At 37.7% G+C, this 26,857-nt stretch overlaps 1 protein-coding gene across 1 annotated transcript in view; it reads left to right on the top strand.

Moving 5' to 3' along the window:
- Positions 1-7,665: 7,665 nt before the first annotated feature.
- The window catches only part of LURAP1L (leucine rich adaptor protein 1 like), a 50,874-nt gene continuing 31,682 nt past the window's right edge, over positions 7,666-26,857 (top strand). Inside the window, exon 1 of the mRNA XM_059411632.1 lies at positions 7,666-8,684. Within this exon, the coding sequence (XP_059267615.1) occupies positions 8,382-8,684 (303 nt within the window). The 5' untranslated portion in view covers positions 7,666-8,381. The remainder of the gene's footprint in view (positions 8,685-26,857) is intronic.

Below are 26,857 nucleotides of genomic sequence, written 5' to 3'. Positions count from 1 at the left end.
GGGAGCCTGCTTCCCTTCCTCTCTCTCTGCCTGCTTCTCTGCCTGCTTGTGATCTCTGTCTGTCAAATAAATAAATAAAATATTAAAAAAAAAAAAAGGAAAGAAAGAAAAACCAGTCAATATAATTCAATTTACTACATCAAAAAAGCAAAAAAAAGATAGAGGCATGAAAACCATTCGATTGGGTGCCTGGGTGGTTCAGTTAGTTAACTGTCTGGTTTCAGCTTAGGTCATGATCTCAGAGTCCTGAGATCAAGCCCCATGTCAGGCTCCCTGCTCAGCGGGCAGTGTGCTTCTCCCCCTCCCTCTCTGCCAGCTTGTGGGATTTTGATGAAATCTCTATCCACTCATAACAAAAACTTACAGCAAAGTAGGAATAGAAAGGAACTTCCTCGACTTGATAAAAAGCAACTAAGAAAATTTACATTTAGCCTTACATTATACCTAATAGTGAAAGACTGAATGCTTTCCCATAAGGTCAGGATAGAACCGGGTTGTTTGCTCTCACCATTAACTTTGTCCAAGAGGTACTCTCCAGTGAAACAGGAATGAGGTGAATGATATATAGACTGAAAGAAATAAAACTGTTCTTATCCATGGATGAAATGATCATCTATGTTAAAAATCCTAAGGAATATACAAAAAAAAAAAAAAAAAAAAGCTTCCAGAGCTAATAAGACATAGGAACACAGTCTCAGGATACAAGGGAAATGTACACCAACCAGATGACTCAGCAATTCCACTCTTGGGTATGTTCCTAAGAGAAATGAAGACAAGTGTCCCCATGAAGCTTTGTAGTGAATGTTTATGGCAGCTTTATTCATAATAGCCCAAACTGGAAACAACCCCAATGTCCAACAATGGGTAAAGCAATCAATAAATTATGGTGTATCCATAAAAAGGAATAAATACACTCCATGATTTTAAAAAAAAGTGTTTTTCTGATTCAAAGGGTTCTTGCTGATTCATCAAATGGATACAATAACCAGTAACTATCTGCCTTAATATTTTGAGGACATTATTATAGTATTTATCTTTTATATAAGGTGCACATACTCTATATATCTCATTATGGTCACAAAAGTATTCTTGTGGGATCATACTTACTCCTGAAAGAAAATCACATCTTCAGTCTCTCTCTTTCATTGTCTCTCCCCAATGCAGCAACACTAGTTAATAGCTTAAGAAGGCTAACTTTCAACTGTACAGTAATGCTCTTAAGTCCTAAGACTCAGATCTGCAATTCTAATATGGGTAGTTCTTGTGTTTTAATGCCCAAATAATGCTAAGTAATTCATGTGTGCCTTTACATAAAATTTTTGTGATCTTTTTAAAATTAAAAAACATATAAAAATGTTCATTCCTTGTTCTCTGCCTTCCAAGGCTTCTGAAAGGTAGTTCAACCTTTCCTTCTACACCTGTAACACCAAGAATAAGGAGAAACTAGAAACCTAAAATATGGACAGGAAAGAAGCTATTCACGAGATATCCCCAGAAATGGGCACTGATCACAAAGCCATGATATTCGGGTGGGAATCCTGCAGCATATGCTACATCTGCAGGTCAAAACCTTTGTGGAAAATCATAGTTCTCTCCAACCTTCTTAGGAATTATCTTCCCTGTGTATCTTCAACTTGCTTTCCTCTACCCTTGCTGGGGTTATAGTTCAATATGCTTGGCTTCCATGCTGCCTAAAAACTAATTAATACTTCAAATAAAATCTGCCAAGTCTTCTTCAAAGAAAATTCATAAGATTACCTCTAAACCAAGACAGAAATAGCATATTTCTTTGTGCTTTTCATGTTTATCTTAATGTTTATACCATGTATTGTTAGAGCCCCCCCCCCACAAATTCAGTTTTAGAAATCATCAGGATATTTGGTGAAAGATATCAAAAACTGATTTTATCAATTATGTTCATGACTATGCCACTGGATTGCAGGATAAGGGTGTCTCTGTGATCAAAGTTTTCTAGCCTATAAAAACATACTTTTAAAAAGCTAACAGCTATCATAATGTAACTTATAGGTGATTATTAATGAAGGCATAAACGACATTGTCATTTTTAATACATGTTGCCTGATTGAGACAGCCTGTTGTCTATTTCTTCCTTGTGGCTTTAAGCCTTTAAGGCTGCCTCCATAGCTCTCTGCCAAATATAAAAAGAATAACAACCAAAAAGAAGATGCCAGTTCTGTTATTCACAGACTCATGTCTGAGATGATCCCCAAGACTAAACACCAGTCCATAGAGTTATGAGTTGGATTGTCCCTGTGTAGACAATGTGTTGAAATTCTCATTGCTCTGTCAGAATATGACTTTGTTTGGGAATGGAGTTAGGATACATTGGAGTAGGGGGGGCCCTTACCCTAACATGACTACTGCCCTTAGGAGAAGAAGAAAATCTGGACTGAGACCCAGAGAGAGGACATCCACGTGAGGATGCGGGCAGAGGTTGGATCTATGCTACCACAAACCAATGGATACTCGGGCAACAAGAGCTGGAAGGGGCAAGTTTGGATATTGCCCTAAGGCTTTAGAGAGAGCATGGCTCTGTCGACATCTTGATTTTAGACTTCTCCTCTCCAGAACTGCAGTTCTGTTAAGTTACTTAGTTGGTGGTGTTTTGTTATGGCAGCCCCCAGCACACATTTCCAGGAGTTCCGTAATCTTCCTGCTTCCGAATTTAGAACTCATTTCCCCAGGCATCACTTTGCCCAACCTGTAGACTCTAAACTGCACTGCTTTTTCTGACTTTGAATTATGTGTTACCTTTCTTCATTGTAATTAATGATCATCCTCCAGGATTTTGTGAACCAGACATGCACTGGAAGCATCCCCTACCAGCTTGCAGGAGAAGATTGTTTAATTTTTAGGAATTTTGCAAGTTGATTGCTAGACACAGATATTATTTTAAAAAATTACACTGTATACATTTTAAATTAGGTAATTTATGCTAAAACAAAGGCAATAAATCATCAAAATGCATCACTTCCTAATTATTTGACTACATTTTCATGCAGTCTGTGCTCTTGAGGCTACTTATGTCTAGTGTATCTGTATGGTGGAAATACTATAATAATGTCGTACTAGTGCCTGTCCTTTCCCAACTTGTACTGGAAGCTTGAGAGCAGGCATAGTGGGATAATTTAGGAAATTATATATTATATAGGAAATATATATATATATATATAATACACACACACACACACATACACACACACACACATATATATATATATATATATATATATATATATATATAATATAAGAAATCCTATATTATAATTTAGGATAACTACGAAAACCATCAAAAACTACAGATAAGTTACTTTTATGTTTTCAACAGCCAGTTGCAAACATTGACCAGCACGCCACTGAAATGACCTGTAAGTCCATTCGATAAGCCAAACTGGAATGGCTTACAGGGGCACTGAGCAAGGTTGGCTTCACCTAAGAGAGTTTTTCTGGGCCCTGCTCTGCACCTTTTGGTATGAATTCAGAAAAGCGATAAAGCTAATAAAGGACTCTATTACAAATAATGAAGACAGAGAGATTTGACAGGGATTGTGAAGAGGGGATAAAGCAGACTTAGATGCTGGTGACCTACTTTTAGTATTGTCTACTAAATCTCCCAGGGAAGTGTTTAGCCATGATTATAAATATTAATTAGATTCTAACCAGAGTAGTAGTTAAAGTATCTGTGCTCCTCAGGGAGAGACATTTAGATGGTAGATGGATTGATGATAGATAGATAGATAGATAGATGGGTGATAGATAGATAATAGATAGATAGATGATAGATGATAGATAGGGCAATATACACAGCATACTCATGTACAAGTTGCTCAGGTTGGTAACAAAATAGATGATTTTATTTAGTAAAATAGACCCAACCCCACTACAAAATTATAGGTGAATTACAGGTTGATTCTAAACAAGCAGGGTAAAGTCTTCACAGCTTTAGCAGATCTATAATTCCACTCTGTATGGACAGGATCAACATTCTTTAGTTTTGTGATGACATCTTCCTTTCCAAGCGGTTCATCAGCTGAACACAAACATTTATAGGAACAGCAGCTCTACACATTTAAAACACAAATTCAAAGAATCTGATAGCCATGAAATAGTTACTTCCTAAAATTCTTAAGCGTAATTTGAGGCTGTGAGCGGCTTGCTATTATTCTGCACTGTGGGAAGTGGAGTCTCAGGTGAGAGACTCTGCCCTCATGCTTGAACCCTCTGCCAGTTGGACTTGGGAATGCTGCAAACTTTCAATCAGGGCCAGAGAGAAGGTGGAAGGCCTTTCTTCTTTTAACCACAATGCCAGCAGCAGATTAAGGAGTGGCATGACTCACACCATACAGAGTTTGCTGAGTCTACTGCTGAAAGTACCTTGTCTCATACCAGGAAGCACTAGAAGGGTGGAATGTGTGAAGTCGTGCACCCCATTGCTCTGTTTCTGCGGCTGAAGCATTCTTTTCAAACCTGTCATCTGAGTCCAGCAATGTTCCTGTATAATTAGCCACTATGTTTCTTGTTTTGTTTTGTAATGATAAGTAAGGGGCTCTCTTTCCTTTTCTGTGAACACAATCCAGCTGGGAAGGAAAGTCAGTCTCTTACTCTCCATCTTTTAACACTCATTCTTAGATCTCTTAGGCATTCTAAGTAGAAAAATAAAGGGCAAATCCAGTTCACAGTAATAAAGTCGTCTAGATCTAAAAATGTATAGCACAAGCAAATAATATAAGAACTATTTTTATAATTTAACTTTTCAGTATGTTAGGCTTAGGGAAACAGGAGGTGATTGGAGATGGACAAGAAGGGTAGAGCAGGGAGCAAATGCTGTTAAGAATGAGACCTGGGGGGTGCACCTGGGTGGCTCAGTGGGTTAAAGCCTCAGCTCAGGTCATGGTCCCAGAGTCCTGGGATTGAGCTCCCTGCTGAGCAGGGAGCCTGCTTCCTCCTCTCTCTCTCTCTCTCTCTGCCTGCCTCTCTGCCTACTTGTAATCTGTCTGTCAAACAAATAAATAAAATTAAAAAAAAAAAAAAAAAAAGAATGAGACCTGGGGAAATATCCAGAAGATTTTTCCCTTATTTATCTCTGTTCTTCCTCTTTCTTATTTGTGATGACCTCACCCTCTCCCCAGACCCCCATCTTAGACCCATTACTGCAAGTTCTTGGCAGCAAATTTCCCAAATCAAGATGTGTAATTAACATAAAAGGCTAACATACAAGGTTAGCAAGTGGTTAAACCTCTCACACTTTTTTTTTTTTTTTTAATGATAAGAGAAATATTCTCAGGACCCAAAGCTAAAAAAACAAAATAAGACTTAATTTTTTTAACATTTTGGGTAAGGAATGTCCTGAGACAAGACAATATAAAGCATTAATGACGCAGTTAAGACAATCTATAAGAAATTTAACATTTTGGCATTCAAAGTGTCTCTACTTTACTTGTTAAAAATAATTAATTAATTTATTTATTTGAGGGAGAGGGAGAAATACCATGAGAAGGTGGGGGGTGGGGGTGGGGAGGTGGGCAGGCTCAATCCCAAGACCCTGAGCTCATGACCTGAGTCAAAGGCAGAAGCTTAACCTACAGAGCCACACAGGTGTCCCCAAATGTCTCTACTTTAAAATGACATAAGCCATTGAAGAATTTTGAAAGGCTCAGCATAACAGCTTTTCTTAAAATTTTTGCATTTGTTTTATATTGCACTGGCACAAAGTGTTAACTTCACATACAGGTCTTTTTCTTATTGAAACCAGATTTATTTTGTAAGCAAGAATCAAAAAACAGGGCGACTATGGAAAGAAATTTCATGTTTCTTAAACTATTTATGTTTCATAAATCATGAGAAAACTCTAGCATACCTTTGTGAGTTATCAGATTCTGGCCCTGTTCTTCATCCTTGAGGGTTTTTATCTATTTGTGAACTGGATCTTGCTGACTGTCATAGTTTGTCAGTCCTTACCAAAGTCTCAGTTCTTCTAGTTTCTCCAGTATCTGGCTCTAACTCTCCAAATTAATGTCTTCAATTTTCCTCCCACCCTCCTGTCTTGGAGCTACTGAGAACAAAAAGCTGACCACCCAGATCCTTAAGGGCATGCTAGGTTATCTTGAATCTAACAAAGCCATGTAAGCTGACTCTAATGCCTTCGGGCCGTATTTTTATCTTATGAGGAGTTTTCTCTGTAGACATTCAAAATGAAAAACAAAACAAAACAAAACAAAAAACAAACAAAAAACTTTTATTTTTGATTCATCATCTTCTGTATCAAGTACTAATTTTACTGTCTGTGACTCACAGTAAAATAGGTATTCCCTTTTTGGACATTGATACTACTAATTTGACAATACACTCTTGTGTTTGTGAGCTCACCTTCTCAGCCAGCCCTGTGCTGAACTTCATAAGGGTTAAACACACACACACACACACACACACACACAAACACACACACACACAACCTGCTCTTGACTGAAACGCAAGACTTTCATGATTTTATGCCACAGTGCAATTCTTATCCAATGAGTTTGTGGTTTTCCAAATTTAAGACAAAACATGTTTTATCAGTGAGTGGAGATTTAACATTATTCTCCTTTGATTCTATAAATGGTTCTTCCAACTTTAAAATGACCACTTCATTTACAACTGTTTTCTTCATTGAGTTCTAAGAATGAGAAATAACACACAAATTTCTGGCATGTTGATAATGAAACTTTAACAATTTTCTCCCGGACATGAACTATTTCATTCTGAAGGCCTATGTTCCCTATTCTTGTAATTCCTAAATGAGGCTATACTACGAATAGGCTCTGAGATGCATCTGTCTATGTGCTGAGTATAAAAGCTGAGTGATGTATGGGAAAGGAGTCCAGGAAGATCAACAAAAATATTTATTTGTTCCTAAAATAGAAGAGCCCATATTTTCAAACATTCCAATGGAACCCCAAAATTAGAGTTCACTGAATTGAAAACAATATCCTCTACTTGAAGGTTATTAACCCAAACTCAGTGTTGAGTTAAATCTATAATCCATGTAGGGCCTAGTAACTTACTTGGTAGAAGTATCTCAGAAATAGATTTTACGCCTTAACTATCTTCTAAATAGTTAACAATATATTGATAAATCATCAAAGACAACTTTTTTACTAGCTGGCTCTGTTCAATATTTTTTTCCCATTATTGAAAGTAGCTTAGCAATTTTCCCCCTTTATAATCCACTCCTACCTCAGTCATATAAATTATTCTGGCCATATAATTCTTCACTTCTTGCAGTGAACTACTGAAACATTTGGTAAGAATTCATTCTGTAGATTCCTACTGAACTTCCTGTGAAATAGTTTCATTTTTCACTAGTGTAGAAGTAGGAAAAGCTTCTAAGGCTAGACTTCTGCTGTATAGGAAGATAGGCGGTGGGGAATGAGACTACCTTTAAAGTCAATCTTCTTCCAACTTTTGTTAACTGTTTTAAAGGTTGTGGCTATCACCGGGCAATTTCGCCAGCAAAACTGAAACTCCTAACACCAGTATTAGGTACCTCCAACTAAAACAGTTCCTGAAACAACTGCTGGCAACAGGGTGGGGAAATTGCTGCTGCTCTTATTTCCTGTGAAATACGGTACAAGGGTTGGCCCTGGTTTGGTCCACCTGCCAGCGGAGTTTAAAGTTTCCAGGGCTCGGAGGAACACAATGACTTGGATCAAACTGCCTAAATGAAAAGAAGGGCATTTCTGCTACAACAAGGAAGCCGTTAAACTCCTGCTAAGCTAACCATCTCTTTTATGCGTCCATGCACACGACCGACCTCCTCTATCACTGACCAGGGATTATTTCTGACAATCCAGGATATTCCGAAAGCTTGGAGACATATGGCTGGAAAATGAAACGACCCTGGAGTGTGGCCACATCATTACTTTGTGTCGCGTGGTACCAGATGGGCAATCAGTGAATGATGCAGAGATGTGAACGGACAGTTTTATAATGTGAATTTTCCCCCCATAAAGCCAAAACAGACTTCATTTCCCCCTCTTTTGGCTTATAACACTTGGATTTTCTCCTCTTTGCAATATCAATTAACTCAGTTTGGCGGAGGGGTAGCCAAAAAGGAAGAGGATGAAGCGATCTCTAAAATCTTAGTAAGTGTCGGAGGAGCCATTGCCCCCAGGAAACTGCGGCTGCGACCCGCTTCGTCCTGCGCGGATTTCAGGGTTGAGAACACGCACAGCGGTTATGGAGCGGCCGGCGCACTCCATCCGCCGAGGATAGAGACCCAGGCGCCGGGAGGGGTCCGCTCATTTCGCCGCAGCCTTGGAGGCCGCTGCTGCCTCTCGTCGGCTGCGTTTCATTACCATTATCCTCGTTCTTGAAAAGTCATGGAAGACGGCCCGCTGCCAGACCTCAGAGACATAGAGCTGAAGCTGGGGCGCAAAGTACCCGAGAGCCTAGTGCGCTCGCTCCGTGGGGAGGAGCCGGTTCCCCTGGAAAGGGACGGGGACCCCTGCGGGGGGAGCGGCGGCGGCGGCGGCGGCTGCAGTAGTAGCAACAGCAGCTGCAGCTTCCCTCCCTCCTTGTCGTCCTCCTCTTCGTCCTCTCCAACCTCTGGCTCCCCCCGCCGTAGCCACTGCAGCGCCCTGGAGAGGCTGGAAACCAAGATGCACTTCCTCAGGCAAGAGATGGTGAGTGTGGTGCGCCAGCTGTGGGAATGAGGGCCCGGCCGAAAGGTGGGGCGATGGGCAGATGGGCCCGCAGAGAGAGGGCGGCTGAGGCTGCAGAGCTGAGTGCCGGGCGCGTGGGAAATGCGGAGTAGGGAAGCGCGCAGGGGGCGCGCGTCTGGAGGCTTGTTTACCCGGGACTTTGCTCGGTCAGGGTTTGCCAAGATAGCAGAGCCTGTTTTGCTCTGTGTACTTTCGATAGCGCCGACTCGGTGCTTCAGACTCTGACCATTTAGCTGCCAGTCCGCAGCCTTCCGGGCAGCCTGCCCACCGAGGGTTTGCAGTCACCAAGCCTGTCTGGGGCCTGCTGTGTGCCGTTCTCACTTTCGGTTCAAAAGGTGGCTCGGTCCTTTGCACTTAAGCAGAAATACTTCCTGGTTTGCCCAGGGGTGGCGAGGCGGGGTCTCTGCCAAGGATCCTTCCTAGCTCTCTCTTCCACCACTACCGCCCCCGCCCCTTGGTGCCGCAGCCGCAGCTGTTCCAAGGCCACTGTTAAGCTGATTCTCCACAGCTGGTTCTGAAAACAATGGCCCACTGGTCCTTAGGAATAGCTTGTTTCACTCTTGATCCCAGCGAGCAGGTGATCCCAGGGCCCAGAGATTTGCTAATGACCACTTCCTACCCTTCCCCCTCTCAGTCCTCAATCTGCAATTGTTTTCTGTGTCGCTGGTAAACATTACCTTAAGAGTGGGACAATGAGACTAATACAAGGTCTGAGACTCCTTTTTATTCCGGATGTACTTAAACGGAAAAACTTATTTACTGGCCATGAGTTCTGGGGCAAGTCACTTGGCCTCTGTGAACCTCAGTTTATTTGTACAATGAACTGGTGGGAGGAAATAATTCCTTCCTAAATCCTTTGAAGAAACTAACCACAAAGCAACAGCATTTTCCACTGGCCTGGAGTGGAGGAAAGTTGCAACAGTGGTCTCAGTCAACCCAGAGGACGGCAAGGATTTTCTACATGAAAGATTCTGCCTACTAGGGAAGAATTTCTTTTCTAAAAAGAAATAACGAGAGGTGTTTCCCTAGTTCCTCTGCATTTGGAACACTCAGGAGGTAGTAAATTCCACAGCATAAAGTAATCTTTTACACTTATATAAAAAGCCAGTCTTCAGAGATCACGCCCTGTGTTCAGAATTTTTAGTATTATCTACATAAAGGTCCCAGAATATCACTCTAAGAAACATATCTCAAGATCTTTAAAGTTGGTCTACCTAAGGACTTTGGTTTTCTATTTCAAGGATCTATTTTCTTCCTACTTGGAATGTTCAGACGTTGAAAGCAAATTACACACACACATATACACATCTCTATTCGTGTAAGTCTGTATATGTGTACGCACATGTGCATTTGTATGTGTATTCATGCACCATGTATAATGCAAATTATTTTATTATTGTATTCATGTTTCACTGTCTAAATGCACACAGGTTATATATTATTCAAAAATGTACTTATTAAGCATTTACTACGGGTGCTGAAAATACAAAATTAAAAAGGCAAGGAGTTTGTTTAAGGCTCTCAAATCTCTTGCACTCATTTGCCTTTTATTATTGGTAGTACATGAAGCCAAGTGTGTTGAAGAACTCCATGGGGGAGGGGGGAATCTGGTTATTTTCAACTAAGGACACTTTCCAGACTTATCTGTTTTTCTTAATGAAAATATCATAGTCTCCCTCAGTCCATTCTTGCTGTTTGTGATTAAGGTATATTAATAAAGGTATATTAAGGTGTGTGATTAAGGTATATTAATAAATACATTTTTAAACAGCAAACAGAAACCCCAACAACAGCAGCAGCAAACTGCTAAATTGACTGTTTGTTATATCTTCTACGTGAAGCATCAGTAGCTACAGGAGAGTTTATGCCAGGACAGATGTTTTGTGTTACAACTTTGTGCTTCACTGAAGGTCTCCAGGAAGAAAGTAAGAACATTAGCCATGGGACTTTAGAGAAGAGATTGAGACAGGTATATTCCAACTCTTACCCAACTCTTTTGGGTGCTAAAACCCCCAGCTTCAGGGTAACTGGGAAGCAACAGATTTGTTTTTATGTAGACTTGGCAGTTTTCTTATAAACACTGAACAGAGGCAGTTCTGCAGTTCTTCCTGTCTCCTTCTTAGTTCCCCATGTAGAGAAGTTAGAGAACCAGAGTGGAATATGACTTCATTGTGATTTTTGTATTCTTTTCTGCCCTGTACTGTGGGCACTGAGTTAACCTCCTCTGTATTATGCATGACCCCACATTTCATGTTTATTACTCTTAGTTGTTCACAGATTATTCTTCTAGATTGTCTGGAATTCCCAAGCTTTGGGCCTGCCCTAGGAACTCCTTCCCAAGAAACACCTGAGCCAGGCACAAACCTTTCTAGAGACTTGCAGGAATTAAGCCTCCCTTCTTTTCCTGTGAGATGGATGTTGCATAGACCTGCTGGGAGACAGTCTTAACACTGACTTCTTTACATACACATGATTTCATCATTGTCTCTCATCTCCATTTATATATTCATGAAGAATTCCCTTCACTCTTATTTGTGATATTACAATCGCTGCTCTTAGAAGATTACAATCGCTGCTCTTAGAGGTCTGAGAGATGCAGTTGTAAAAACAACTTGAAAGAGATTGAAGAGGGGGGAGAAACGGTTTCTGTTGCCAGACCCCCTAATTAACAGCATAAATAGCACCATAGTCAGTAAAGTTTGTGGGAGAGAAAATATTAGAAAAGAAAATTTGCAGGCATGCATTTGGTACAGGAGGTCAATTTAAGGTAATGATCAGAATGTTTGGAGGAGGAGGCAGATTTTCCCAATATGTAAGCAATTTTGTTTTGAATTTAGAGATAAGGAAATTTGATGATACGATAAACAAACACAGAGATATACATAGGAAGTTTATAATGAAATTGGAAAGAGATGTCAGGCCTCTTGTGCAAAGTCTGTCCAATATGTGTTCACTACTTTTCTGTTCAGAGTGTTTTAATAATTGTCATCATTCGAGTCTAAAGTCATACTGGGAAAGAGGAAATATTTTCATACACGTTTTGCAAACGAGATCATTGTGGCTTAGAAGGCCAAGCTCACACAGCTAATTAGTGAACAGAATCACAACTTGAACTCTTATCTAACTCCATGTACTGTACTTTCCCCCTCATTCCAGTCTGCATATAGATCTGTGATAGCTCAGAACCCCCTCGAGTACTAACAGATGAAGAAAAGAAGTCCTCAGGATGCATCCGAGGGGTTTGTTTTAGATAGAAGTTCATTCATTAATCAGAGATTTATTGCATGCCTGCTATGTGCCAGATCTATCTCCAGACCTTGGTAATATACTACAAAATGACTACTTTAAAAAGTCAGTCTTTTTATTCCATGTTCCTAATAGTTTTCATCCATGCAAAGTCTCCTTTTACAAATATTCTTAAGAATAGGACTTTCACCATTGCTTGTGAAATCCTACTCTAAGTTTTCTAAATATCTCATGATATCCAAAATATTTTTTCTAATAAATATAAATAATCTGTCAAAACCTGGCTTTTACTGTTTAGTAATAATTTCATATTGCAGTTTTACAAAATATTCAAAAAGTTTTACTGTTAGTACATCTGTGAAAATTCTTTTCATCAATTTTTCTTTGAAAGAAATTTCAAATTTGCCTAAGACAGAGGCAATCACTAAAGAATCAAAATCTGGAATTGAAGGGTCTAATGCACCCTCTCCAGTTTGCCTTCCCGGATAATCACTGTTGAAAATATCAAAGAGTAGTTTCACAGGAAGTATACACTACCTGTTGATGCCACATTCTGGTTCCAGTCAGTTATGTATAATGTCAGATTACTAATCTTTAGGTAATACAGTGACATTATGAAAACTACTATGGAATACTATGTTCTGATTTCCATGTTTTGGCAATTGTTTGCACAGCAGCTGTGTAATATATCTAATAGAATAAACAATCTCAAGCTAGTTACTCATCCTTTCTTACTCACTTACTTATTAAAACATTCAAATACTCCACCCAGTTCCTCAACTCTCGCTTTAAAAAAGTTTTCTAGCCAATTCCCAGGACAAGACACAAACACACATTCCCTCAGATGAATATGTATATAATACTAGCAGAATGTCACAGTATTTATGAGTGGTAGATTTATACTTGGTTTTTGGTTCTTTCTTTTACTTATATTTTCTATATTTTGCCCCCATATGAAATGGCTCGCTGACTTCGTAATAACAATAAAAGTTATTTTAAGTTCTCTCAAAAAATAATTTCATTAAATTAACTTCAAAATTGCTTTGGATATACTTTAGAATAAGCTAGGAGATTTCTATCACTTGTTCTATAAATCAGTCATTTTTTTCATAATTAGATAGTTTCAATAATATTTTTACTGTTTTATCATTTAACGATTTTTTTTTTAAAGTTAGACAAAATCTAAGAAAAACCCTTAGGTATATAATTGAGAAACTGTAAAGTAGAAAGTACCTTCCTTGATAAGTTGACGAGATAGTGGAAAAGAGAAAATGGGAATATAATTTGGCCAAAGAAAGATTACAAACTAACATGTCAGCAGGTCCGCAATACCATAGCAGAGATCAGACATCCCAGTGGTGAGATAAACAGGTATAGCTGAGGAAATTTTTGACAGCGCCCTAGACAAGGACATAAAAGTGCTGATAATGATGGGCTTAATATTAGGGATAAAGACATCAAGGAGATGAGGAAACTGACTCCTAATAATGGTTTCTTTTGTTATTACACACACTTATGCTTATTAAATCTGACAAAAATCTTGTTGAAACAGGTTTCCTTACACCGTGGCTCAAGAATCGGCAGCAGTGCACACAAAGGTAGTAATGTCATTTTGCTAGGAACAGACACACAGTTCAGAAAATTTATATCTAACTCGAAATCAGTGACCTTTCCAAAACCAGATGAACTCCCGCCCTGTACCTAGGAATGTATGTTGAATTATTGGTACATACTTGAAGAACACTTCCTCACCAAAAAGAATTCCCTCCCATTCCAGTCAAGTTGCACAACCATGCTGCCTGACCTTGAGAGACCACGAATCTTATGAGATTTTTTTTAAGACTGATTATGTTCATTTCCATGATAGCACAAAAGACCATATGTTTAACCTTCTATTTTGTAGTGAATAACCTTACATTTAAATGGATTTGTCACATGTTAAGACTTTAAGGGGTTTTTGTTTGTTTTTTAATACTAATTCTGAATGGCTAGAGTCTCTGGGGTCCCTGAAAACGTGTTACTTTTTTGTTGTTGTTTTTCTTGGAAGGATATTCCTTTTGTTCTTCTTTAAAGGTTATTCCTCAGCTATACCTGTTTATCTCACCACTGGGATGTCTGATCTCTGCTATGGTATTGTGGACCTGCAGGCTTCTGGTCTGGTGGAGCCTTCATGGGTTTGAAGCTACACGGAGAGGTCCCAGTCAAGTCTAGAGTGAGTCAAGATACAATCCATCAGGGCCCAGCAGGTTGCCAAGTCCCTGTACCCCTTCCCTATGGAGACTCTTAGCCCACCTTCCCTGACGGGAGACCTGCCTGGCTTTTAGTGTCCCTCTTTCTTCACTCCCCACTGTCTGGCATTGAGGACATTATATAACCACTGTAGGACTCAGCTTTCTTGTCAATATAGGGATAAAAGCAACTCTATTAAGGCATTGTAGAAGTTTAGTGAAATTATATAAGAAAATCAACCATTACGTGGGCATTCAGAAATAGTAAGGACAATGGCAAAAGGGTATTATGTCAATGACATGGCTGTTCTGTGGCTCCTACACAATTAGCCACAGATGGGCAGTGTGGTTTTGGGACTGATTCAAACTTAAGCATTTCCTCTACTTGGTTATCATGGCACCTCCCATGTCATTACCTGTTCCACAGAAACCATGTTTCTATATAAAAGTAAAAAAAAGAAAAAAAAATCATGGGCTTTGCCTAGCTTCATTACAACTGGAAATCTTGATTTTGAGTTTAGATTTTGCATTTATGAAGCAGATACTATGGGCTGAGCATTCTGCAGTGTATAGGAGCCTAGATTAAAGATCCGTGGAACCAAATTTTTGGTTGAGCCTAAAATGTCTGCAAACTGAGACTAGTATTTAGCTTCTTACAATGAAAGCTTTTTATGGGAAAAATGCTATGTTAGTTAAACACTTATGTGCATTATCCCACTAAAACCTTATAATACTCTCAACTAAATATAATTGTAATATCTCCTTTATAGATAAAGCATTGTAGACTATCATTAATGCTCAAACTACCTACACAATAAGGGGGATGAGCAAGGTTGAAGTCAAATCTGAGCTCTAGATCATGATTGTATGATTACTTCTTATGCTTTAGAATATCTTGATGCACATACTGACACCCAAGATTAAATGTATTTATCCGCTCTTCCAGATTTTCAAAATGTTAAACATGTTAAATTGTATGTTTATTTACTATTTTGGGGAGCAAGGAGCCTGCTTCCTCCTCTCTCTCTGCCTGCTTGTGATCTCTGTCTGTCAAATCAATAAATAAAATCTTTTTTTTTTTTTAAAGATTTTATTTATTGATTTGACAGACAGAGATCACAAGCAGGCAGAGAGGCAGGCAGAGAGAGAGGAGGAAGCAGGCTCCCTGCTGAGCAGAGAGCCGGATGCGGGACTCGATCCCAGGACCCTGAGATCATGACCTGAGCCGAAGGCAGCGGCTTAACCCACTGAGCCACCCAGGCGCCCATCAATAAATAAAATCTTAAAAAAAAAAAAGATATGGATGAACATATCCAAAAGTCACTTGGTCCCCAGCAACTGTACCCTTTGTTTTTTGCCACTGTCTTCAAGATCTTCGTAAATATTTCTTCCCACTCCACAAAAGCTGCTGGTGAAGGATTCTCTGCCCAGACCAGCTCAAGGCTGAGAACACCGTAATGAAGCTCAATAGTGTTCATGATCCCGAGTTATACAGGCTTGCAACTAGTAGCATTTTGTTCCCTGAGAAATTCTGTTCTGGATAAGCTTGGATCTTAGATAACTCATAGAACTAGGACACTGGGAATCTGACACCATCTTGTATCCATTTGAACAACACCTTCAAGTTGCTGTTCTTCTAACAGGAGCTCTATTATTCTGTTTTTCAGTAGTGATATCAGTTGTACAGGACTAGGCTGGGATTTCCCTGATTATGTGGTTGAAACACAAATTGAGCCCAATATAAATTGTATTCATAGAATTCACAAAAAAGGTTAAATTTTCAAACATATGTTTCAAATATCTCAGTCTAAGCATTAAAAATAAAATCTGAATTACTCATTTTTAAAGCACTTAAACATTGAGCTAGATTTTTATATATAGCTACTATTTTCTTCATTTTACAGATAAGAAAACTATGACTTATAGGGGTTAGATAATTTGACTAATTCGCTATAAGTGCTTTCCCAAACATTCATTCAACTTCCCTGAGCCTGGCTGTATATGTTGGATCCAATTCACCCCCAAACTATCCTATATGGACATACCACGGAGCATGCCCAGTTATTATGAATAAACATTTTTACAGTAATTTCATCACACGTACCAATGGATCTTTTGGTATTCTTTTAAAAACACTATTTTCTTTATTAAATATATGATTTCTTACTGTAAAACTTCCAGAAATGTAGACCTATTATACAAAGAAAAACAGAAGTCCCCCTTCATCTACCCCTGACATCACACCTGCTCCATATTACTTCATACCTCAAAGAAATCATTTGCTGACAGTTTGGTGTGAATCCTGTTAGGTCTTTTGCTGAATCTTTGCAGCATCTTTGCTGGCCTATATATGGTACATACACATTTATGTAAATTTGGCACGTTTGGATTTTAATTTCCTTATTTTACATAATAGTATTTTATTTGTTACCTGACAATTGCTGAATGTCTACAGTATGCCAGTTAGTATTCTGAATAGTTTTCATGTATTATTTCTTTCTCCCTCTTCACCAACACAGGATGTAGGCACTACAAGATGTTGGGTCATATAAACAGACTCCTGATATACCTTGAGAAATGTTTACCTCGTCAATTTTTATCTTATTCTGTCACATCTACTGTATGCAGCCTAATCAGTTATGAATTAAAAAGAAAAGGTGATTATTTCACTTTTCATAATAAGAGACTGTCCAACTTTAAATGGTTCTTTTAGAAAGTAAATTCTGTTTGTAGAAATCGGACTTAATCAGACCATTCTTCAATTCGAGAAATTACTGAGTGTTCAAATTGGAATGTACTCATTCTCAGCCACATGCCACTTTAACATAATCTTCTAATTGAAGGGTTTTTTCCTGATAAGAATATAAATAAAATTCTAAAAGTTAGACCAAAAGGCTAACATGGTACAACGTGGGGAAGGCAGAATGGCATCTCACAGATTTAGTGTGCCGTCAGTCTTCATGGCTCAAAAACATCGTAGATTTTCTTTTTCAGATTTTGGAATGCTCGTGACAACAAAACAGCTTCTATTCCTCGAGATTAGGCATAATCAGAGCATGTGAGCTTTCTTTTTTTTTTTTTTTTTAAGATTTTATTTATTTATTTGACAGAGAGATCACAAGCAGGCAGAGAGGCAGGCAGAGAGAGAGAGAGGGAAGGCTCCCTGCTGGGCAGAGAGGCCGATGCGGGGCCAGGACGCTGAGATCATGACCTGAACCGAAGGCAGCGGCTTAACCCAATGAGCCACCCAGGCGCCCCATGAGCTTTCAATTAAATATTCAATATCTTTCAAGTTAACTCTTGTAAGAAAGTGATGTATAAAACTAAACCTGTAATATATCTCTGAGTAATAAACCCTCTGTCTGCGAACCATGCAGTAGGAAGCTAGAAGATTGGGGAAACAAGGAATCAGGGCAGGACTGAGATGAGAATTTGAGTGTGTCCTGGCTCTGCTGGACCCAGCACTTTGGGACGGCGCCCTCTTTTAACTGCGTTGGTTGGGTCAGCCAGCATGGCCATTGCATCAGCCTATATTCTGATACATTTTATTATTCAAGATGTTAATCCTTTCAATCAGGAGATAGTTATATTGGACTGTTTTTAGGGGTGAGTTCTCAACCTGATCTCTGATGTCTTATGATTGATTTCAGATTTTCAAAGGATAATCATTTCCTTCATTTTGGAGTTCTAGGTGACATAGCACATTCCCAGGCATGTCCTGACCCCTCTACTATCAGCATAGCATTGCTTTCTTAGAAAAATTTTTAATTAAAATTTTTTTCCTAGATAATATGGCTTGTCATGTGTGAACTAAAAAATTATTAGCATTATCTACTTGTAATTAAAATTATGGATGTTCTTTTTTTCCCTTTGTATTTTAAATTAGGGCACCTGAAGTGGACTAGAATTAAGTCTTTGACTTTCCATGTATTTGATGAGAAGAATAAAATTATTGTTGTATTAATACTCACCATTAGCAAATTCATAAAAATGTTTTAATGCCAACATCCCGAAGAGTGAGCTATGTCTGTTACAACACTGATTTCTGGCATGGGCTGTTATTCGAACACGTTCCCTGATTTTTTTCTGTTGTAAAACTTGACTACATCATTGTTGTTTTAGTGTCAACAAAACAAAGCTTGAGATCAAAGTTGAGAAGGAAATTTCTTTCCTCATGGTGATGAAGTACAACTTTCAAGCTGCTAAATTCAGAGATCTACCTCTCTTTTGCCAATTTTCACTTCCTAAAGATAACTACTATGAATAATATTTTATATATCCCCCCAAATTTCTGAACATATGTGAGCATACCTATAGTTTCTTTTATGCCTTTAGCTATAATTATAGACATAAATTTGGAAAGGTATATGTATGTGTAATTTTAAAATTGAGACTTAGGAGCTCATGTTGCTGCTAGTTTTCTAGATATAGCATTGATATATAAACATGCATATATACATATATGTATATATACATATTATATGTGATATATATTTATACAATATATATGATATGCACACTGTTTCAAAGCATAATTTACAGTGCTGTTACTTTAGACAGATTGCTGGCAAAGACAGAAGTCAGAGTCACTCTACTTATATAAAAAGATGGCTGTAGGTGAGGTAGAGACAAAGTCAGTAATCTCTAGAAATAGAAGAGAGCATCACAGAATCCTAGGATGGAAAGGAACTTCAGAGATCATTTAGACCAATACCACATGTCTTCCTAGCTAGTTGATCATGCATTCTTCACTTAAATTTCCTCAGTAGTGCATCCTTCACTGGATCCCAAGACAGACCATTCTGTTTTCAGGCACATCTATTCATTTATATTTGTTAACTGGCAATTCTGGTTGTTCATCAGAAGGCACACTCTATAGTCATTCACCATGGGGAGAGGTGCTCCAGCATGTGTGCCTACAAGCCATGGGTTTATAATTTAAAAGATGAAAGCTCCATCAGGTATGAAGTACAGCAGAAGGCGGGTGGATTTCTCATAGGTCTGTATGTATGTAGCTAAAATAAATGACTTCCTTGCCTTCCTCGCAAAATGAAAAAAGAACAGCAACGCAGAGCATTGGTGAGGTTGGAGAGAAAGGGATGTTGAAGGAAACTTGAGAGAGGTAAACTTGATGGCACCTTAAAAGAAGACGAAGAAAAAAGGTTCTTCTTGGCATAGCAGTTCTGTTGCCAGTAATACTTCGGTTAAATAGAGACATCTACCCCAAGGAAACAATAATGAATTTGTATAAAAATATAATTTAAGTTTATATATTTGGCATTATGTATGACTGAAAAAACTGGAATAATCTGAATGACAAATAATGGTAGGTTGTTTATATGCAAATGATAGAACTTTATGTAGCTTTAAAATTATATTGCAAAAATATTTATGAAAGAGAGAAAATGTTTATGGATAAATTCACATACAGAACAAAAGGCTGAAATAAAAGGCCCTACAGTGTTAACAGTGGTATCATATAATGGTACAGCATGATTGGCTTTTTCTCTTTCTCTGTCAAGATCTTTGATTTTATCCAGTTTCTCTGCACAAAGTATATATTGTATGTTGATAAGAAAAATTATAGGTAGATAGAACTTTTTAAAAACTAAAAGTCAGTGAGTATGGGCTTTGGAATAAGGTAAAGCTGAATTCAAGGAATCACAGATCTTCCTTTTACGAGCTATGTGTCTTTAAGCACATAATGAATTTAATATATGTAAACTAGTTGGGATTCTGCCTGCTAAATAGTAGGGACTTATTAAACATTGATTTTTTTGTGTCCTTCCATTTGATTAATGACTTAGTTCTTTGATGCTTTTAGGAAACGATGAGACTAGAATTTTTCCTGCTACTCATTTTTTTTCTTCCTTTTATTCTATTTCATAGAAGGGACATGGCAATAGTAAAATACCTTATCTTGCATATCTGAGTTGCTAAATTTGGCATTAGTCATCTCCACACAGAAATAACACACAGAATGATCAGTGCCCATGTAAGAACGGGCCACTTCAAATTCTGGAACATCATCTCTGCAGAGTAAGGTGAATTAGTAACCAGCTGACTCCTCAGGATTTGGCTCATAGTGGCTGATGTTAATTATGGGCAACTCCACGTTAAGAAGGTAATGGATTCTGGTACACTGAAAAGAAATTAAAAAAATAAAAAATTGAATTAAAAAAAAAAAAGAAGGTAATGGAATTGACAGCCCCTTTCAGTTATATTTGCAAAGAATTCCGCAGTCTCTTCATAAGAGCTTACAGGAATTTTATGCTTCTTGCCAGAAACAGGTGGGTAGAATATATTAGCACTCAGATAGATGTTCACATAGGTTTTGAGAGAGCAAATTAGTCTTGCCCAGAATGCAGAAAAGGATGAGGAAAAATTGATTACAGACAAAGACCCTTTTAAGATTTCACAGGAACCACAAGCAAGAACCTGAAACCATACTCTAGTCTTCTACCATTTAAAAATCTGATGATAAAATTGTGAGGAAATAATACACAGGGAGCTATCAAGTAGAACATAATTAATCACTTAGATCAGTGATTTTAGGTACACTATAAAACTTAATGATTTAATGGTAGACTAAACATTGTGCATTGACAAAAATTTTTCTGTAACAAAAAAGCACTATTATTTAAAATAAAGCTATAAAAAATACCTGTAAGTCTCTGGGACTAAAGATTTCCAAGGGTGAAAGTCTTGACAAAATTCTATATATATGACTGTCACTTTCCTAACCAAGTATAACTTGTTAATAAAGTATAACTTTGGTTATAACCAAGTATAACTTGGTTAATACTATTGTTCACTGTCATTTCCCCCCCCACACAATAATCACCATGTGAACAGAGGCTCTGACTAATCAATGCTTGTATTTCCCTAATGCCCAGCCAATTATTTAGAAACTCCGTTTGTTAAATGTGTGAATTAAAGTACACTTTAGGCCTGCTTCTAATTTTTGTGTTTGGAATGCACTAGCAACATTTCATTTTTGGACTGGAACGTAGAACCTCAGTCCCTCCACTGCACCCCACCCGCCAAACCCAGCCACATGGAATGTAGGTTCTTAGTTTAAAAAAAAAAAAAAAAGCTAAAATACTTTTCTCCGGTATGTTACTGTGACTCCTGACAAAAAAAAAAAAAAAAAAAAAAAAAATAGACAAAAAAAAAAAAAAAAAAAAACAACTTTCTGTCTGCTTAGAGGTGGGACAGCAAAATTTCTTGGTTGCAGGACCCATTCTGTCTTTAGGTATCAGTCTCAGGAAACATTGTTCCCAGAAGTGCCAGCAGAACATAAAAATAAAAAGAGAAAAAGAGTTGTTTTTCTTCTCTGATAAGTTAACAAAAAACATACATATTTTAGGTTTTGTCATCCTCTTTTCCTGCTCTGGAATGAGATTTTGAAGTTTCAGAGTGGAAAGGAAGAACTTAAAAGAAAAAAAAAATATTGTAACATTGTAGTATAGTATTGTATGCATACTGTATTGATATATTTCACAGGAACCATATTGGTTCTATACCATATTGAAAATAATTTATTTATAATTGAAAATAATAATCACTGAATTTGGCAGCCTAATTTAGTACATGGATAGCATTAACCACAAGGGCATTAACTTTCTATTTTGCCACAGCCCTTCATATAGACTTGAAAACTTATGAGTACAATGTGACTGGTATCTGAGCTGTTTAAGATAGTTATCCCAATTGGTACTGTCCATATGGATAAAATGGATGAACAGGATGAAGAAGACTAGGTTTTTTAAGTATCCTTACAAGATTCTAGAATTATAAGGAATTTCAAGGAACCAACCCATTTTTCTGTTTTTAATTTGGTACTAGAATTGGGATGCCTGAGTGGCTTAGTGGGTTAAGGCCTCTGCCTTCAGCTCAGGTCATGATCCCAGGGTCCTGGGATCAATCCTCATATTGGGCTCTCTGCTCAGCGGAGAGCCTGCTTCCCCCTCTCTCTCTGCCTGTCTCTCTGCCTATTTGTGATCTCTCTCTTTGTGTCAAATAAATAAATAAAATCTTTAAAATGGCCGCCAAATATTCTGGCATTGCTACTAAATAAGCAACTGGATGAGTTTCCTTCTGGATTGTTGTGTTCATACAAGAACTTTTTTTTTTTTTTTAAGATTTTATTTATTTGACAGATCACAAGTAGGCAAAGAGGCAGGCAGAAAGAGAGAGATAGGAGGAAGCAGGCTCCCCGCTGAGCAGAGAGCCTAATGCAGGGTCTATCCCAGGACCCTGAGATCATGACGTGAGCTGAAGGCAGAGGACTTAACCCACTGAGCCACCCAGGTGCCCCCATACAAGAACTTTTAAAATACTCTCCCCTTGGGGCACCTAGGTGGCTCAGTGGGTTAAGCATCTGCCTTTCCCTCAGGTCATGATCTTCTGTTCTGGGATAGAGCCTGGTGTGGCTGGCTTCCTGCTCAGTGGGGTGTCAGCTCCCTTTTCCTTTGCCTCTCCTTTCCACCCCTGCTCATGCTGTCTCTCACTCACTTTCTATCTTAAATAAATAAAACATTTCAAAATTAAAAAAAAAAAATACTCTCCCCAAGGGTATTTGTTTTACCACCTTCCAAGAAGCTACACCACATGGACTTTTGTTGCTTTTAAGCTTGGTCTTTCTTATTTATATCATTCGTAGGAGGAGCTCCAAATATGTGGCAAGCGGTTTTAAAAAACTTTTTATTTTAAAATAATTGTAGACTTTGCATAAAAGCTACAAAAATCACTATATACCCCTCACCCAGATTCTCCCACGTGTTAATATTTTACATGTCTTTTCATTTACTCTCTTTCTCCCCTCTCCTTCCCCTCCCTTCCCTGCTGTCTCTCCACACACATATTCTTAAACATTCTTAATTTAAAAGTTGCAGAAATGATATTACTTTACTTCTAAATACTTCAGTGACCATTTCTCAAAATCAAGAACAGTTGTGGGGCGTAAGTGGAATCCTTCCTTCCTCCTACATACAGTGCAGTCATAATAACTTACATCACTGCTGAGTTCAGACATGTCCTAAGAATATTTTTCAACAGTGCTGTAAGTGGCCACTCCATATCAGTCGGGAACCTGCCTGAGGCTAGCACTCGGTTAGATAACAGGAGTGGCTTTACCTGAAGCGTAGTAGGAGCAATTAGAAGAGCATGCCCTCAATTTCTCACTTCCCCATTGGCTTAACGCTAGAAATTCTCTTCTCACAAAATCGTCTTTCAGCCAGAGCTCTGGAGCCATATGAAAATATGAAATAAGTGGAAGATTTGGGACTGTAGGTGGCATTCAGTAAATATATTTTAAATGTTGGAGACAGTTTCAATACTATTGCCTTCTATTTAAACTACAAGAAAGATTTGAGAGCCAATTTTGTTTCTTTGTTTTGTTGTTGTTGTTATTAAGTAAGGAAAAAGATAAGGACACAGGAGAAAATAATATTTGGGCATTTTTGTCTAAGATATTTCTCTTGTGAGTCATTATCTTGTACTGTACAACATCGTTTACAAAGTATTTGCATATATGCTATCCTCGGTCCTGGGGTTATGAGGGTACAGTAATAACACATGAATAAGCATTTGCTATATATGTTTTAATAGTGCTTATAGTAATATTTGCTGGAATATAAGACTTGCCCAATAAATATGACTATTAATAATAGGCTCCTGCCTGATTTATTATAGTTACTCAGTCAAAGAAGTAATGAATCAAGCTATACTATTACTATGTAAATTTAGTTTAAAAAACTCAGACAAACTCCTTTTGGGGATTATATTTAATAGTAAAACCCATATGTTAAATCAACAGTGTCGCTGTGTTGAGAATTTGCCAGGAACTATGTCCCAGAAAACCCTGATGAAACAAAATAGAATTTTAACTTTCCTATTCTACTTCTTCACTTTGAGTTTATTTACTTCATTTTTAAAATTCATTTTTGTATTTTCTTTGTAATGTAATTCTTGTTTCAATTATTCCTTATTTGGAAATTTAAAAATTAGTTTGGGAATGCCAGAGTAAATATGGGAGAAAAAAGTCAGGATAAGTAAGAGATTTATGGTCTTCTCTGTAAGGTGCTTTTGTCAGAGAGGGAAAATGAACTAGTATATGACAAGGATTATTTTGATATACACTAGACTCATGATGATGAATCCAGATTACATGTTATTAAGGAACAAAGTTAAAGACTTAGAAATGGATCCTGAAATTCTCCCCACTCTGTCTGGTTCTCCTTCCTCTTATCGCCATCCACCAGTAGCCTAGGAAATTGTATAAGTTACCACTATGGGTACCAACAAGCATCCTGGTAGAAGGTTAGTCTAGTACCATGGGGAAATAAAATCTGGATTCTCTACACAGTATGCCTAATACAACATAAAACTATTTTCTTAGAAGTCCATCTTGGTATAATTTCTTTGGATTATTAATCAGTTTGATTTTTATCAGCATGAGTATTTGCTGCCTATGATCTTGATCCATACTTTGGAGGAGTTTTAGACCTGCTAAACATACAGACTCAAGACTAGACAGTTTTTGAACTTGTTTGGTTACTCAATGGCAGTACTTTTTAATTGCCCTCCTTTTCCAAACACGTCATAATTAACATAAGTGGGATTTAGAGATTAATTTTATAGAAGCAACTGACTACTTCCATTCTGTTGAAATTGAAATCTGAAATGGATTCACATATGATAGGATCAGGAATTTTAAGATCTTAATGATTGTCATATGTTTTACTGATACAGACTATAACTTTAAAAGACAATTTAAAAGACAACAGTTTTGTCCAAAAAATTAAAAAAAAAAAAGACAAAATTTTGAAAAAGCTTCCTCAAAAGTGTTCCTTCCAATCATGATACAAAGCAATCTTTTTAGTGAACCATATCTTTACTAGGCACCAAACATGGAAAATCAGCATGCTTTGAAGGGCAGTAACAGCACAAGGAGCTGCCCGAACACTTCTGACTTAACGAAAAAAAAAATGGGTTGAGAATATGGCCATTAGTCATCAGTTAATAAATAACAAGGCTGTACTCATAAGTGGATACTATTTTCTATGTTGGAGCCTTTAAAATAATCATAGCATAACCATCTTACCTCATTGGCATTAGTAAGCAAGTGGGTTGAAACGATTATTATTGGAGTCTGTATGCTGTTTTATTCAAAACCCTAACCATTAATTAGATCTCCTAGGAGCATTGTCAAGTGCTTACAGTGCTGAGTTGGAAATGGAGATACAGAGACTGGATGATTTACAGTAGACCAAGACAAGGCCTGATTTCCCACTTTCCAAACTGGTTGTCCAAGGTACCATGGAGCGGCCCCTATTAAAAGGGGAAATGCATTTCCAGTTCAACTTTAATTCCAAACTTTAAAAGTCCAGGCATCATTACTGAGAATGCTCAGCAATTTCATAACATTAAGTGTTAGGTTATTTTTGTTTGCTGTCAGTCTTGAGACAATATGATTCTATTTGGATTTCACCCCAAATTCTTTAAGGAGAAAAATACTTTTTTTTAAACATCACTGAGTTGATTTTGTGTAACAGGATCAGAATACTTGAAAAATGTATCCTCTATATGGAAATAACCCAATGTTAGCAAAATTCAGTGCTGTTACAATGTTCTAACTCTTTTGAGGAGAAATAAGTTAAGTACCCACTAAGAGTGTCACATTGATTCACACACTTGAAAATGAGTCTAATAAGGATCTATTTGTCATCTCTTGACCTTACACATGAAATTAAATTTTCCCCTGTCAAAATTTGTTTGTTCAGGCAAACAAATTTTTGACAGGGGAAAATTTAATTTCATGTGTAAGGTCAAGAGTTTGCCTGAATTAAATACTGATGATGAATAAATATAAAATCCTCACTTTTAGAGACAGATGGAAACTCTATAGCCACACACTATTTGACTGTACATGTTCACCCTGGACAGTGCTCCTCTGAGGCACCGTCCTTCATTTTTCCTGTGAAGGAAAGATATATTTCTTTCAAAGGAATCAAGTCAATGCAAAACATAATTTTAAGAATCATCTATATCCCATTCCTGTATAAACTCCCAAAGAAATACAAATGAAGCTGAAGACATGGATTTCAGGTTATTGACAAACCCATCAGGTAAGTAAGGCATGAGGTTACTACTAAAACAATAACATTTAATCCCCATGGTATTGAAAAATGTGGTTTAATCCTGAAGTCCATAACCTTAATAAAAGGTAATTTTTATAAGAAACAAATTATATCATAACCATTTAATGCTGTGCCTAGGAACTGTTCTTCTACATCTTGATGTACAAACCCAGTCCCATTTCAGATGTGTCTTGCATGACTGACTCTCAACATTTATTCATGCTGTTCCTTTTGCCTATATCTTTCTTCCTTTCCCACCCTATGCCTCACATCTCATCCAGTTAGTTCTAGTTTGATATCCTTCAAGCCACCCATTGATAATATAGTATTTTGTTTTCATTTTTTATTGTTTACTCTTTTATATCCCTCACTAGACTGTTTGATCTCTCCTAAGTAGAATCATGTCAACATATATCCTCTCTAGAATTTAGCAGATTGTAAGAGCTCAGTATTGGAGGAATAAATTAATAAAGCTATTTAGGAAATGACCTTCAGAGAAGTGATTAGAGTGGGGAAC

Source organism: Mustela nigripes, chromosome 9, assembly GCF_022355385.1.
Source record: "Mustela nigripes isolate SB6536 chromosome 9, MUSNIG.SB6536, whole genome shotgun sequence".
In the NCBI taxonomy this organism is placed as follows: domain Eukaryota; kingdom Metazoa; phylum Chordata; class Mammalia; order Carnivora; family Mustelidae; genus Mustela; species Mustela nigripes.
Note: the sequence above shows the minus strand (reverse complement) of the source record. Positions and strands in the feature narration are given on the sequence as shown.